The sequence below is a fragment of the Lagenorhynchus albirostris genome, chromosome 13, assembly GCF_949774975.1.
Source record: "Lagenorhynchus albirostris chromosome 13, mLagAlb1.1, whole genome shotgun sequence".
Taxonomy (NCBI): domain Eukaryota; kingdom Metazoa; phylum Chordata; class Mammalia; order Artiodactyla; family Delphinidae; genus Lagenorhynchus; species Lagenorhynchus albirostris.
Genome location: NC_083107.1, coordinates 82,865,269 through 82,880,904, shown reverse-complemented (window position 1 = coordinate 82,880,904; position 15,636 = coordinate 82,865,269). Strand labels below are relative to the sequence as shown.

The 15,636-nt window shown below is 50.5% G+C and overlaps 1 protein-coding gene across 6 annotated transcripts in view; it reads left to right on the top strand.

Moving 5' to 3' along the window:
* The window catches only part of ASAP2 (ArfGAP with SH3 domain, ankyrin repeat and PH domain 2), a 157,106-nt gene that overhangs the window by 75,300 nt on the left and 66,170 nt on the right, over window positions 1-15,636 (top strand). For 5 of the 6 annotated variants that reach the window (XM_060169312.1, XM_060169315.1, XM_060169313.1 and 2 more), the window contains exons 4-5: window positions 12,789-12,863; window positions 14,589-14,638. In XM_060169312.1, coding sequence (XP_060025295.1) covers window positions 12,789-12,863; window positions 14,589-14,638 — 125 coding nt within the window. The remainder of the gene's footprint in view (window positions 1-12,788; window positions 12,864-14,588; window positions 14,639-15,636) is intronic. The other variant, XM_060169311.1, reaches the window with a different exon arrangement.

Here is a 15,636-nt window from a genome sequence, read left to right as displayed (position 1 = left end):
GGCCTGGACATTGTGATGGGCACATTGGCCACTGCCCCATGGCTCTGCCACTTTGGGCACATCAGAAATCCCCTCCAGGCCTCGCTGTCCTCCCCCTTCCTACAGCGAGGGACTTACCCACGGCCGTCACTTCCTGAGCACGCGCGGCACTGTCAGCACTGTGCACTGGTTCTTCCTCGTTCACTGAGTCCTCCTGTCAGCTGCACGAGATCCCTCACGTTACCTCCGTCTCAGATGGGGCCCGTAGCCGGCAAGGGACAGGTTAGGGGTCACATCTGGGTCTTAAAACTCCAATCCCATGCTCTTTGCACTGTGGTATTTAAAGGATTTAAGGCCCCTTGTCAACGCCTTGGGGGAAAAAGGGGGCAGAACGGAAGGGAAGGCAATGCCGGGTAAAGTGTAGCATAAAGAGAGATGCCCAGCGGGCCGAACTGCTGCGGCCACGAGCAGCCAGACACCTCAGTTTCCTCCCCTTAAAACAGTGTGAGAAAACCATTCCCGCCTCACCGGCCAGCATCAGGATGACAGGGATAAGCGGGAATTAGAAATGTCACCCCACAGGTGACATTTCAGTGTCGTTATGGTCGGGTAGCTTACGAAAGCCCGGAAGACAGTAGCTCTGAGTCCACGTGCATGACTGTAGTTTCTGCTTGTACTTTATGGAGTTAGGGTTTTTGATCCTGTTTCCCAGCAAATACCTTATTTGTGCCCAAATTCACGTTCACCAGGCCGGGCTTTCCAGGCCAGGGCTGGTGTTGAAGGTCTGCAGCTGTAAGGACGCCAAGTGGCTGCTTCTAAGAAGCTGTCGCCGAGAGTGAGTTGCTTATAGGAGAATTCTCCTTTTTTGGTATTTTGTATACCATTCTTACTCCTATTTTTGGTCACATCTGTCCTATCTCTTATTTTTAAAGCCTTGCTTTTGCTTTTCCTCAGGCGTTCAAAAAACATTTCAGTTCTGCATGGCCAAGACTCTCAATCCTACCTCTTGCCTAGAAAGAATAATAATTACCACCTACCTGCTCTTCAGCATGAAAGAATGTTTATAAAGCAGTTGGACCGTCTCCAAAGAAAGGCCAGCTTAATATAAAGTGAGATTTTGTTACTAAAGGGTGAGATTCTCACCTTCAGAGAGTCTGTGAATTCCTCTGCGGTAATGCAGGATAAAGGGAAAAACAAGGCAGCTCCAGAAATGTAACATGTGTGAAATTAGGCTGGTTATAAAGTCAGGCCAGTCTCCTCGGTTCTTTTCCTCTTACCAGATGGTTGTGAGAATCCTGGAAAGATTTTCCAGGGCCACTTCTGTGTTAAGAAGTGGCCTTTTAATGAATGGTTGCATGAAAGCACATTCCTGAAAGGTCATTTACAGGTATGTCATCTCCGTCTCTGGTTTCAGAGAATCGCTTGTGAGATATGTACTCTTGGTCCATAGAACCTGCTCCAGGTGAGGGCAGGGGCCGGCGGAGGCTCAGCCCAGGACGGAGTTCCAGGACGGAGTTACAGGGCGAGAGCCGAGAGTGGCCCTGGGGCTGAGGAATTTCAATTCACTCACCCGGAAAGAAGAACCTGAAAGTCCCACTGACCAGCATGCATAGAAGTCATGTTTTTTTTCGTTTGTTTTTCCTTTACACAAGTGATTGGAGTTAGAAGACATTATAGCCAAAGAGTGAAGAGCTAGTCAGGTTGTTGAGGAGAGTGTGGCTTTGTCCCTGTGATGTGCGCAGGGCCTGGCGGGGAGGCCTGCCCACCTGCTGGTTGGTAATATGGTGGTGCTCTCTTCCCAGCACCCTCGGGTCAGTCGACAGGAGCTGATTCCCCACGTTAATAAAGCTCATCGCGTTCCTTAGCGTAGAGCTCTCTGTAGCAGAGGTCCTCACCCTCAGTGCTCCCGTAAACTTTCTTCTCTTTCCACTTCTTCTATTGAAAATGTCCTATATTTTAAAATGTATTACATTCTTTCTTTTAAAGCATTTTTTAATTGAAGTAGAGTTAACTTACAATGCTGTGTTAGCTTCAGTTATAGCAAAGTGATTCGGTTATACATATATCTATTCTTTTTCAGATTCTTTTCCATGAGTAGAGTTCCCTGTGCTGTACAGTAGGTCCTTGTTTATCTTATGTATAGCATTGTGTATCTGTTAACCCCCAACTCCTAATCTATTCCTCGACCCCTACCCCCGTCACTCTCCCCTCTGTAAGTTTGCTTTCTATGTCTGTGAGTCTGTTTCTGTTTAAAAATGTCTTACATTCTTTCTTATTCAACATGGGCACTGGTCATAGTTTATCTTCTGGGGAGGAAGGCTTACCATTGTTTGGGGCATAAATTAAGGGGCAGCGCGGAAATCTAGAGAAACTCTTGGTGCCTGGTACCTGCGGTGTGGGAGTACCTGCCCCTAGGTTGGTGCCAGACCGTCGGCTTTCCCATTTTCAACATTTACTTTTTAATATTTTGACACCCTTATCCCTGCTAATTGCTGGCTTCCACCGCTCTCGGTGCCTTGTTCCGCAGCGCTGTGAGCTGGAGGACGCGATGACCAGCTTGTTAGGCTTGTACGCAGAGCAGGAGTCTGTAAGCTTTGAGTGAGGAGCGCTTGAGGGCTGGGCCTTCTCTAGGGGAACAGAGTTCCTGGATGGACCTACTGACAATTACTTTGGACGCCTAGAAATCTCTGCCACCAGTTGTTTAATCTGGCCTAATTCATGGCTGGAAATGCTCTGAGACTCACAAGGCTTCAACACTGCAAGCTGCTTCCTACACTCAGAGATCCTTGACCGAAATGAAAGCGCGTCCTTAGTTTGACCAAAACGACAAAAGCAGTAAGGCTACTGTCAGAGCCCTGTGTGTGGTTGTAGCACAGCCACGACTGTGTGTAAATTGTACCTTGATACTATTTTTTTTGGGAAAGGCAGTGTCACCTCATTGTAACCGCTGTGGTACACTGGCTCCCTGAGGTCAGAGAAAGTGGGAAAAGCCATGGGGGAGAGGACAGGGTGGGAACAAGGCCTTGGGCCCAGGAGGAGAGCTCAGTTGAGAAGAGTGACTGATCGCCTGCTGGGGGTGGCCCGGCTCTCTGGGCAGCAGGGCAGTAAGCGCTCGTTGCTCCCGTCTGGGCCACTTTTATTAGGATGCTGTGTGTGCTGGGAAGGCCCCAGGACAAACGCCACGGAGCCCCGAGGGCGCGGCCCCGGAAGGTGGGGCGGTGACTGTCCCGCGGCCTTGGGTGCTTGGGTCCTGGCTGGGGGTGGGTTGGGGGCCTGTGGGCCACCACAGGGTCCGTCTGCATCTAAGCTCCTGGCAAAGTTTGCGAGCACATTCCTCGCACTTGCCTTTAACAGCTTGTCAAGTGCGTGGAGGACGTGCTGTTACAGGATAACCATTTGAAAGCATTAGCAAATTCAAACCAGGGCTTGTGTTTGCTTTCTTCTGTCACCGTGTATTCTCTCACTTGCTGGCTCTTAAAAGAACAACCGCCACGATGTAGGGCACCTCAAACTTTAAAATCTTTTGCCAAACCCGAGGGATGCTGTGTGGACAGGCTGGAGTAGGGGGTGTGAGTGAAGGCGGAGGGTCCGCTGCACCCGGAAGGCAGAGGAGCAGGAGGGGGGCGGCTGATGAGTGCCGTTGGCCTCGGTGCCGGGGACGCCACAGTGACTTTGCCGTGCAGGCAGGGGACAGTACAGTAGCAGAAGGAGAGACGCGCGGCGGGAGTTCGCTGCTCCAGGGGCAGGCTGCTGGTGGAAGTCGCAAGGGAAGGTTTCTGTGATGGGAGACACTGGCGCCTACTTCTAGGCCCCGGGGGAAGGGGCTGGGGGCTGGAGGAGTTGATGGCCCCAAAGAGAGGGGGCTGGGAGCTGGGGGGCTCGGCGTCCTGGGTCTCCTCCTGTTGGTCATTGGTCATTGGCTCAGCCAGGACTCAGGCCCCTGCCTCCCTGGGACCTGGAGATAAATTCCAGGTCCAGCCTCTCTGGGTGCATTTCCCTTTGGGAATTTCCACTGTTTGTTAGTCATTCCTTAAAATCTAAAACTTGACAAATAACATCAATACCTGTATAGTCCCGAGTCTGGTTTACAGAGCACTTGGACGTAGTTTGTTTCATTTGCCTCCCTAGGGTCCTAGTCTTGCCTTGCCCTCAGGTGGAGTCATCTGGGGCCTCGTAGAAATGCAGGCTCCCAGGCCCTTGTCCCCTAGGCCTGCTGAAGCAGAATCTCCATTTCCCCAGGGCACGAGTCAGCCCATTAAAGTCTGAGAAGCGTTGCCCCAGAGCAGAGGTGGACCGGGAGCCCCAGCAGGACCCGGACCTTGTTAAAAGGCCACACCCACAGCTACTTAAAGGCGATTCCCAGCTTCGCGCCGGGAGGGTTGCTAGAACCCTCCCTGTTGGGAGCCGTTTCCCAGAGTTCCTGATCCATTCGCATTTCTAATCAGTTCCCTGGTGACACTGACCTCGTTGGTCTGGAACCAGCAGCCGCTTCTGACTCCTCCCCTGGGGAGCCTGAGGCCAGGGCTCCAGGGCCTGGCTGAGGACACAAGTATCCAACCTCGAATTCTCGGAGGCAGTAGATTCGAAAAGCTGCTTTCGTTTTCGGTGGGTGGCTTAACTAAGCATTTTAACATCATGTGGGTTTTAGAAGAAGCTGTGGATTGATGAATCCTGGGCCCTTCTGTGCTGGCCCCCAGAAAACGCGGCTTTTCCAGACGGTTGCAAGTAGGCTGCGGTGTGTGGTTTCATCATCCGTTTTCCAGTGGAAGAGGGTCACTATTTTCTCTCCACTTAGAACCTGAAATATCAAAGCTGTGTGACTGCCAGAGACGCAGCGTTAAAGGCAGAAACCAGGTCAGCTGTTTCCCCTCTTTCTTGTGGTGTGAAAGTTGCCAGTGTTTTTGGCAGCTGCCCAGTTTTGATCTTCCAGTTTGTGTTAAACACTCAAGATCTGCGTGGGCTCCCCCGTCTCCTTTGATTAAACAAACCATCAGAGTGGCCCTGGTGCCGAAGAGCCAGGCCTGGGAGCACGTGTTCACGAGGGCCCCGTGTGAGAGCAAGACCGTGTGTGTGTGCGCGCATGCCGTGGGCCTTGGCGGTGTTGTCGCCGGCCCCCGGGGAGAACTCGCTAAAAATGAAAGTGAGCTAGATGGTTTTCCTTTGCAAAGTGTTTCCCTGTACGTCCTGGTGTAGATGGTACCTCCGGTCTCACAGCCTGCCCCGCTCCGGCCGTGGGTCACGTGTGAGTAGCACTGACCGCTCTGGAGGCCGGTTGCCTGTGGCAGTGAAATGATAGGAAGGGCTCTGGCCTCATTCTCAGCTCAGCTGCTGCTTAGTTGTGGGATCTGGGGGCAAAGTGGGTGGCTTAACTCTCCCTCTGTTTCCATTTCTGTAAAACGGGGGTAACACCGACTCCTCAAAGCACTTGTGAGCCCTACATGCGATTGCGTGGCCCTGTGCCGGTGAGTGATTTATTCAGGCCTCTTCACCTGGGAGCTTCTTCTCCAGAAGATTTCTGTCTGGATGTTCATTCTTTCAGATAAGCAGCCTCCAGGAAGAACATAGAAAACTGTGCTTTGACCCTGCCAGGTGCCTGCCTCGTGGCCTTTGTGTTAAGAATTCCCTCTGCCGGGAATGCTCTTCCACCAGGCTTTCACGGGGCTAGCTGCCTTGCTTCCTTCATACTCTGCTCCACGTCACCTTCTGAAGAGGCCTTCCTGGTCAGCGTTGGAGAGTCCCATCCCGCAAGTAATCAGAGCAGTCTTATATGTAAGATTTGTAGTAGCCCCCAAACTAGAAAGAACTCAGAAACCTGTCAGCAGTTGTCTGGATAAGCCAGGAGATGGACAGCTGTTCAGCAAGAAACGGGAATGAGCCGTTGCTGCAGCAGCACGGATGGATCTCAAAGCGAGTGTGAAAGAAGCCGATAAAGAGCAATGCGTGCTGTAGAATTCCATGTATAGAAAGTCCTAGAAAATGTAGATTATTCTGTGGTGACGGACGCAGATCAGCGGTTTCCTGGGGACCGGAGATTGGGGAGTGAGCAGCTGGGAGGTGGGAATTGCAAAAGGGTGCAAAGAAGCTTCTGGGGGTGATGGCTACGTTCACTGTCTGGATTTGGGCGATGATTTTGTGGGTGTATGTATGTGCTGTGACTTATCAAATTGTGCAGTTTGAATATGGTCAGGTTATTGTACATCAGTTACACCTTCAGAGATGCTTAAAAATTTTTTTAGGCTACTCGTCTGAAGCATTGCTGTCCACCAGAATTTTTTTTTTTTTTTTTTGTGGTACGCGGGCCTCTCACTGCTGTGGCCTCTCCCGTCGCGGAGCACAGGCTCCAGACACACAGGCTCAGCGGCCATGGCTCACGGGCCCAGCCGCTCCGCGGCATGTGGGATCTTCCCGGACCGGGGCACGAACCCATGTCCCCTGCATCGGCAGGCGGACTCTCAACCACTGCGCCGCCAGGGAAGCGCCGCCAGGGAAGCCCCACCAGGGAAGCCCCACCAGAACTTTTTGCTTTGATGGAAATGGTCTGCATCTGCTGTATCCAGTCTGAGAAGCCGCTCAGCACACATGGCTCTCGGGCACCTGAAATACGCTAGCGCAACTGAGGAATTCAGTTTCCAACTTGATTTCATTGTAATCCACTTACATCTGAATGGGCACATGTATCTAGTGTCTGTCATACTGGACTGCACAGGCGTAAAGCCTTACCTGCTGCTATACACCCCCGGCGGTGCCACCCACACGCACAATCCTGGGTCTCAGGCTCCAGCTCCTGGAGAAGACTCGAAGCTTCCGCAGGTGCTGGCTGTTTCCCAGGTACACATCCTTGGCTAATGCCGAAGCCTCCGCTAAGAATGCCCTTAAATGAAGCAGTGAGGTCTGAGGTCTTTTTGCAGCTCTCCGCCCCCTGGCACGGAGGTGCTGCCAGTGCCTGTGCCCACGTGAGCAGGTGTTGGCCCTTCTTTGAGGTCTTGATTTTACCTCTGACTCTGTGATTGAGCAGCACTTGCCCAAGTTAAAAAGAAAAAATCCCTGCAGATCCCGGCGTTCTGTCTCTGGTTCCTCATAAATTAGGCATATTAAAATAAACTTAACGACACAGGTGCATTTCAGGTAAGGCTCTTCGGCCATGTTTTGTATATGGTCTTTTAGGAAAAGCTGACTATCCCCAAAGAGGGTTGGACACTATTAAGGGTTTTTGAGGAGAGCCCTGGGAAGACCTGGTCTTTTCTAGACTCCTGAGCCTGGAGCTGGGAAGATTCTGCCCAGCAGCCTTTCTGTTTTGAGTCTATCTTCTCTTTGCTGCTCCTTGAAAATAGAGCACTCTGATACAAAAACCCTGTCTAGGTTCAGGCTTCTCGACAGATCCCCAGCCAAGGAGAAGGCAGCACTGGGGTTCCTGGGGGTCAGGCTGGAACCAGGGGCGGAGCTCTGGCTGGATCGGCAGCTGCCGGTAACCGGTGGCAGAGCCGAAGGAGCCGCCAAGACACTGACCCTGTGGGCAGGGGGAGCGTCACGGGGAAGGGGGGAAAGATTTTTAGACAGTATGGCAGTGGCAAAGCTCGCGGGTCAAGGAGTTTTAAGACCCCCTCTCCCCTGCAAAAAATAGAATAATTAGGAAGACCCATGTGGAAAGATGGCTATTATTGCCTGGCGATATTCGCCCACCCCTGCCCCATCTCCTGGTCTGTCTGTCTTTGCTAATCATCTATGACGTTACGCAGGCTGCTCGCCCTGTCTGATAGCCCTGTCTGCCTGTCTCCCCACGACTGAATCATTCTCCTTCTGAGATTACACACATTGGACTACTTGTCAACTCATCTTGTCAGACATATCCAGGTGAACCCAGGAAAAGGGAAGACAGAGCAGGGAGGGCTGTGACTACAGACTGTCTGTGTGCCACTGGTATTAGATCCATACTTACTGGCAGCAATTAAGAGTAATAATTTGTATTCAGATCATGCTTGGGGTTTCGAAAAGCCATTTTACTTCATATACTTGTTAAAAGCAAGTCAGAGGATAAGAGAAAGCCCAATGCTTGCTTGGTGCTAAGGGAAATATTCTAGTTGGGTGACCCAGGGGTAACTTAATTCTTCCCAGCGATCATAACAGTTTTATTGCTCGTAAATCGAGGCTGGAGCTGCTGAGCACAACGTGTGTGCAGTGATCTCCTGGCTGTGGTTTTCATCTCTCACGGCCAGAATGGAGATGGTTCGTTCAGCTGTGGGCCTGAGGCTGCTGGGCGGCCCCAGTACAGGCAGGCAGCGGGAGACCCAGAGCGAGCCCATCCTTCCTGCTGCAGGGCGCTCTTGCTGAGACAGGACATCTGGGCACCAGCCCATGGTTCAGGGCCCAGGCAGAGACGAGGGCCAGTCATTTCCTGGACGCTCACCCTGAGTCAGAACGCTTGTGTGCTGCGCGGGTTCCGTACAAGAGCAGGAAAAGGCAGAGGGCGGGCGGAGGCTGGTGCCAGGAGTGGACGGGCTTTGTTAGGAAGCCCGCTGACGGGGACTCTGTGCATGTTTGTAATAATTTCTTAAAAAAAAAAAAAAGAAAGCCTTATAAGGTATATTTTATATATCATAAAACTCACCCATTTCAATTCTACAAGTCATTGATATCTAGTAGCTTTACCAAGTGATGCAACCATCACCTTAAACCAGTTTGGGGACATTTTCTTCCCCCCAGTAAGGTCCCTCCTGTCCCCTCACAGTTAATCCCCATTCCCACCCTCAGCCCCAGGCAACCGCCGATCTCCTTTCTGTCTCTTTTGCAATCATTTAGCTAATTAGTTTCTGATTAGAGGAGGAGTAGTTTCTTATTTTAGATCACTTGAGTAGCCCCCCGGAAAGAGAAATGGATGGAATGGAGGCCAGAATCCCCTTGGTGGGATTCTCTTCCAGCTGCTGTTTTTAGCTCTTATCTTCTGCCTCCCCCGCCACTCCCCTGGCTGATGTGCTCCCACTTCTCCACTGTTCCTGTGCCTGGACACCCTCCACCCCATCTTGCAAGACGTAATTCTCCCTGTCGTTGAAGGTCTATCTCACATGACCCCAATCAGCAAACATTTCCCTGGTGTCCAGACTGGAAATAATTTTCTCTTCTCAGAAACTCAGTGGTGTTTTATTTCTGGCTCGTAGAGTTTCCACATGGCACTTTACTTACTTAAATATGTGCTTTGGGGCTTCCCCGGTGGCGCAGTGGTTGAGGGTCCGCCTGCCGATGCAGGGGACGCGGGTTCGTGCCCCGGTCCGGGAAGATCCCACATGCCGCGGAGCGGCTGGGCCCATGAGCCATGGCCGCTGAGCCTGTGCGTCCAGAGCCTGTGCTCCTCAATGGGGAGGGCACAGCAGTGAGAGGCCCGCGTACTGCAAAAAAAAAAAAAAAAAAAAAAGTGCTTTATCTGCCTTATTAAACGGTGAGTTCGTGAGGACTGAGGTTCTGTCTAATGCATCTTTGTCTCCTAAGTCCTCTTACCCACCCAGTTTCATCTCCTGTCGCTCCCTGAGGGCTCCGTGTGCCTCCTTTGTGGCAGTCATCACAGTTTTGACGGCTGTTTAATGTCGTGCTCACCCTGTGTCCAGTGTCCAGAATGAAAGCAGCCTGGCCCAGTGTCTGGATGTCCTTAGGTTTTCACTCTTCTGGATGCCAGAGCTTAGTTTACCTCCTCTTACCTACTACCTGTCTTCACTATCTGAGTTCTTATTTGAATTAAGTAACAAAAAGTCGTCTTTTTTTTTGGCCTTGCCACACGGCTTGTGAGATTTTAGCTCTCCGACCAGGGATTGAACCCAGCCCCTCGGCAGTGAGAGTGCAGAGTCTTAACCACTGACCCACTAGGGAAGTCCCGATAACAAGTAGTCTTAAAACAGATGTGTAAACCAAGTTCTGGGTGATGTGCTTCTCCCCTGCTACAGAGGGTTTTGTTTTTCTCGCTCATTCATGCATACACTCACACGTAATACACCTCTCATAAAAACATACTAGAGTTCTTGCTAGGAATACAGTTTTTAATCTGCAAGCACCTTATTCTTTTTTCCTCCAACCTCCCATATATCTGGGTCGCTCTGGTGCCTTTGGCTCAGCCTCCCACCCTGAGCAGCTCTGACCACCGCCCCTCCCCGCCTTGGGCTGCTCCTGCCGTCTTGCACATGACTTGTCCAGGGTGGCGCTGCCTTGGCTCCCCTCTGGGCAGCATTGAGGACTGACCGGACTGCAGCCATGGCTCTGCGATCAAGTGGATGAAAGGGCAGAGTCTCGCGGCTCAGGAACTGACCGGTCACCTTCTTCCCAAGCCCAGGTCAGCCCGCCTGACTGCTTAAAGCTGTAGTCGTTTCTTTCCCCCAGGAGCCGCTGGTATCTGTACAGGGTGAAACATGCTGCATGTGGTGTGTCGCAGGCTTTCTGTTTCATTCTTGTGTATATATTTATTCTTCCTCTGAGGTGAGAAGCATCATGTTTTGTTTACATCTGTAGCCAGCTTACTGCTGTCTGTAAAATAGGTGACATGTAACATGTCACCTATTACACCTGTAACATGATGAATGAATTCATGAATTCACACATTAGTTATATGATGTTTAAAGCTATTAATGTATCTCTAGATTCTGTCTCTTATGTATTAGATGCTCAGAAACATACTTAGGTAACTTGATTCACTCAGCCATTGCCACGCTCTGTGTTGAGTGCTGTAGAGAATAGAAAAACTTGAAGCCGCCCCTTGGGATTCGTGGTGTGAGCTTGATAAGACAAATGTAGGGTAGAACCTGTCAAGTCCTTTAAGAAATTTTTTTAAAAAGAAAATATCGGAGGATTTGGAGAGGGAGGGGTCACTTCCTGCTGAGAGGTTGGGATGTTGTTGGAAGAGGTAGCATCTGAGAAATTCCTGGTGGATGGGAAGGCTTTGAACAGCGGATACTGAGATGAAACGTGGCAGATGAGGTTGGACTGTGAGGGTCCAGATGCGGGAGTAGGTTTAGTGTTTATCAGGGACACAACGCCAGAGAAATCCAACAACTGCGTAGGAGGGGTTGGGACGGGCAGAGACTGGGAGGCGGTGGCCAGGAGCAGGGGAAGCGGTGCCTCAGTCCAGACGAGGGGCAGTGAGGCCACTGAGGGGCAGGGCGGTGAGAAGGCCAGAGGGAGCTCGTGGGCGAGCAGCGGGTCAGAGGGCTGGAGCCCAGGAGGAGAGCGCCGCTAGCAGGGAGTGAGGGGCGGCAGCAGCGGGACAGGGGGCCCGAGGAGGCGGGGGTGGGTGCGTTCTCGCAGCGGTGGGAACGAGGGGCGCGTGTGGGGACGGAGCCCCCCACAGCTCAGCGGAAGCCCAGGTGTGCTTGCGCCAGGGGTGAGTCACCTGCACGGCCTGTCTCCATCCCTTCCCGTCACCCACGGGACCTCGCCTTAAACTCAGCTTTTCAGTATTTACAGCTTAACTCTCGAGGCTAATCCTAGCACGTCATAGCTGATGACACCATGCCTCTGCCGGGTGCATGACACACGTTGAGCTGTATAAGCGCCAGACAGAAGTTACCCCAGAAGGCATTTCTGAAATGACTGACAGTCATTAACTGACCATTTATTTGGCAGGAAAGGTGGTTGGTGCAGGCGTTCTTACACACCTTACCAGTATTTTTCAAGTAAATTTCTTTCTCCGTTTTGAAATTTCATATCCTGAATAGTGCATGGAAATCAGATCCCATATTGCCCTAAAAGTTGTGCCTGTGTTGGGTCTTCCCAGTCAAGGTAATTCTGCTAAAAATAAAATTCTCCTTTGTTCGATTGTAAGAAGGAATGCACAAGTTTCCAAAGTCCATACTCCTGTCTCTGTCCTTTTGTGGTCCCATAATTTCGGCACGTGTCACCAAAGTGACACATGCGCACAGCCCCAGAAGGCTGCGTGTCACTTGTGCTGACTTAGGGAGAGAGAGCCTGGGGAGGTGAGAAAGTAGAGCCTCAGCTTCTTTTCTCACCGGGGAGGGACTCCTGTCGGGTTCAGAAGCTGGGAGTCTGTGCGTCGAGGTTCTTGCTAACTGAAGCTTTGTGTCTTTAAGTTGTGGCTCAAAGCTCAACGGCCGGCAGGGACGGGCCTGCTTGGCGTGAGCACGCCCAAGTGTGTCAGGAGGGTCTGGTTCTCCGCATTTAATCTGTGGTGACAACTTGCTAAGCCACCATCTTTTGCCTTCTTGCTTCAGGCAGAATAGGGGACCTTAAGACCACTTGTCCCTCCTTTTCCCTTTCTCATCTGCTTTCCTCTCTCTCTCTCCGTTCTTTTCTAGTTCTCTCTCAACATCCACTCATACACGTTCTCAGGAGACAGAAGCCCCCTTCGTTCTGTTTTTCCTTTTAGTCTCCCCTGTTGGGGGCTGTGCTAGGGAGACTGGGGGCCCTGGGCCCCCAGAACTGACCAAAGCCCAGCCCCAGGGCATGAGATGGAGCCATGAGTGAGAATAGGAAGTGTTTGGGCTTCTGTTCCTGTATCTTTAAAGTGCTTCTGTCATTGATTTTTTTTCTCTGTTGTAATGATTATCTTTCCACAGACTTCATAGCCCAGTAATAGAAGGTTATTATTGTTGTGAAATATAGACAGATGTAGACTTTTCATTAGTTATATATTCATTTGTAAGGTAAAATCGTTACTTACAGAGAATGTAAGAATGAATAAGGCTGTCATGCTTGTGCTGGTCAGGTTTTAGGGAAGTTTAATTATCACCGTGTGTTCTCTAACCTCCTTGCTGTCCTTACTTTAGATTAAAAAGGAAATGGAATAAGGATATTTTTTTTCTGTTTTTGTTTTTTAGATTCAGAATATGAACAACATAATCTCCTTCCCTCTGGACAGTTTGCTGAAGGGGGACCTAAAAGGAGTGAAAGGGGTATGACACGAAGAGTCCTGTCACGGGGGGCGGCTTTCATAGGACGTGGAATCGCGTCACGCTGGCCAGTCGGGGCAACCGCGGCCTCGAGCCTTCTCCCTGGGACGGCGGGGTGGCACTGTGCTGCCTTGGGCTCCCTTGACTGCCCATCGTGGCACCACCTTCCGGCCCTAACAGTGGTGACCCGTGGCCTTTCTGGCTGTCCTGCTGGTGCTCCTGATGTGGAAGGGAAAGAAACAGCTCTTCCGGAAACTGCCAACGACTTTTGGGTTCTGCCGGTTGAGCAGGGAACCCTGTGTGAAGTCTGGTTTTTCCAGCTAGCGTGTCACTGATTGAGCCCTGGGAGAGGATCCTTGCAGGGTGGTTTCCTGGAGGGAGAATGGGCACCAGCAAGGCCTGAGCCGCCTTTATTTTTCTGTCCTGCAAAGGATGCTCGTTGTTGAGGCCTCGCCTTGCCTCGTACAAACACTTGAGCCGTGAACTGTTTTCCCGGGCACGTGCGTGGGGACAGTCAGGGTCGAGTGCTGTGTGGGCACCAGGCACCGAGCAGAAAGTTGCTCTCACACGTCATTGGCCCAGACAGGTGTGTGATGGGAATGAGAGGCAATCGTGCCCCAGTTCTTAGGCGACCGAGTGCTCTGACGGGATCCACACGTGATCCCCGGCGGCCTCTGGCACATCGGGGAGCCCAGCCGATTACGGGGGCCTCTGCAGGGGCAGAAGTGCCAGGAGAGCTGTGGGGCAAGGAGTCTGGGCCCGGGGAGCCGTTAGGACACGGAGCAACACTGCTCAGCATCCCCTGCGGGCCTGGAGAGCACGTCCGGCGAGAACCAGGAAAGCGGGAGGGAAGGGCACACAAAGCAGAGGGGAACATGCCCGTCGGCAGCAGCATGACGCGGCCCTGCAAGGGGCCCGGGGTCGGCGGCGCTGCACGGTGGGACGTGAGGCTTACGGGGTGGGCAGACGCCTTCCTGGAGGCTTTAGGTGCCAGGCTGTGGAGCTTAGGCCTTGTCAGAGGCCAAAGAAGAGTCAAAAAAAGAAAAAAATCCCCACAACGAAGGGGTTTTCTCTTCTAAAAGACCCCTGTTAAAGGGAGCATAAATAGGTGGGAACCAAATTTGATAGAATTTCTAGTGGCTCAGTATATTTTTGAGTCAGGCTTTATCAGAGAATATGAGGTCCTGAGTTCCAGGCAGAATTGTGGAATCGGGAGACCTCAGGAGAAGGTGAATGGCTTTTATATTCTTGTTTTGGGGTCCAGATCAGGGGTACATGTGTTGAGGAGATTCCCATATTCATAGAAAAAAATCAGAGTCCCTTTCTTTTAGAGAGATATACTAAAATACTTGAAGATTAAATGTTATGTCTTTCCAGGTTTAATTTCAGAATAATCTCAGGGCAGAGGGCGGGGTATAAGTGAAACAGAATGGGCTGTGAGTTGATACTTGCTATAGCTAGCTGACAGGTACGTTATATAATTCTCTCCACCTTTGTCTGTGTGCATTTGGTATATTCTATAATAAAAATTTCTTAAAGAGAAAGAAAACTAAATGCTACCGCTAGTCTGATTAAAAGCCTGTGCTCTAAGCTCTCCATTTATCCTGGGATCACATACGTCATTTATTGCAGAAATTAATACTCTTTTCAGGGCTAGTCTAGGGATAAGTTTATTTTGCCCAGAAATTAATGATTAGTCCTGTTTAATTTATGCCTCTCTGTTTACAGGATCTGAAAAAGCCTTTTGATAAAGCTTGGAAAGACTATGAAACAAAAATGTGAGTATTTTCATTTAAAAAAGTAAGCATAGTAATTTGAGATTTTAATTTTAAATCGAGCCTTTATTGCTTAAAGGTATTGTCTAAATAAACCTTAATCCAGGAAAGAATTCACCCAAAACTGTGTTGCTGTGGTTTGTTGTGATACCAGATGCTTTCATACCGGATGTCCACATTCATGATGTCAACCTCTTTAAACTGTTTTTTCCTCATCCCTTCACTTGTGTCCTAATGGCTACAGAATGTTATTTTCAGGAACGTTAATTGGCTTCTACTGGTTGACTTCAGGCACTTGTTGTAACATTTCTGATCACAGTTTCTCATTTCCTGGAGTGGAGAGGATTGAGCTAGCTAGAATTGGGCTAGCGATTGTGGGAATGATGATCTCAATTATTTTAAATACTTGAGAAATAGAAAATATTTTTAAATGCCTCATGCTTGCTTTGTAATTGCTGTGCATTGAGTAATAGAGTTTTCTCGGTGGAATTAGAAACTTCTATATGAAGCCATCTGGTAAAGTGGGACACGATAAGGAGAAAGCCTTTTCAGATGTAACTACACGTATTTAATTGGGTTTGTTTGTTTTTACCAGCCTTGGGTCTCTATTCAGAGCTGAAGGATCACCAGGGAATCCCAAACCTTTGGTACTCATCCCATCCTGGAAATCTTAAGTTCCCATACTCCAGATTCCAGAGTCTCAGTAATGGCACACATTCGTATGTCAGCACAGATACAGCATTAAACCAGAATGCTTGAAGGTCGGCTCGACCCAGAGAGGCCCCAGACTCACTGTCCCGGGCTCATTAGCATCCTGCATCTGTGTGTGGGTTCAGTGCAGTGAATAAGGAAAGGGTCCACGTTCCTCTTTACAGGTGGGAAACCTGGGCTTGGTACTTGCTGCTGGTCACCCACGAGAAGCTAGTTGAGCCAAGGGCAGGACATGGATTTGCCGACTTCATTGAGCTGCCGTCGCTGCTGCCCTCGAGGGCCTTAGAGGA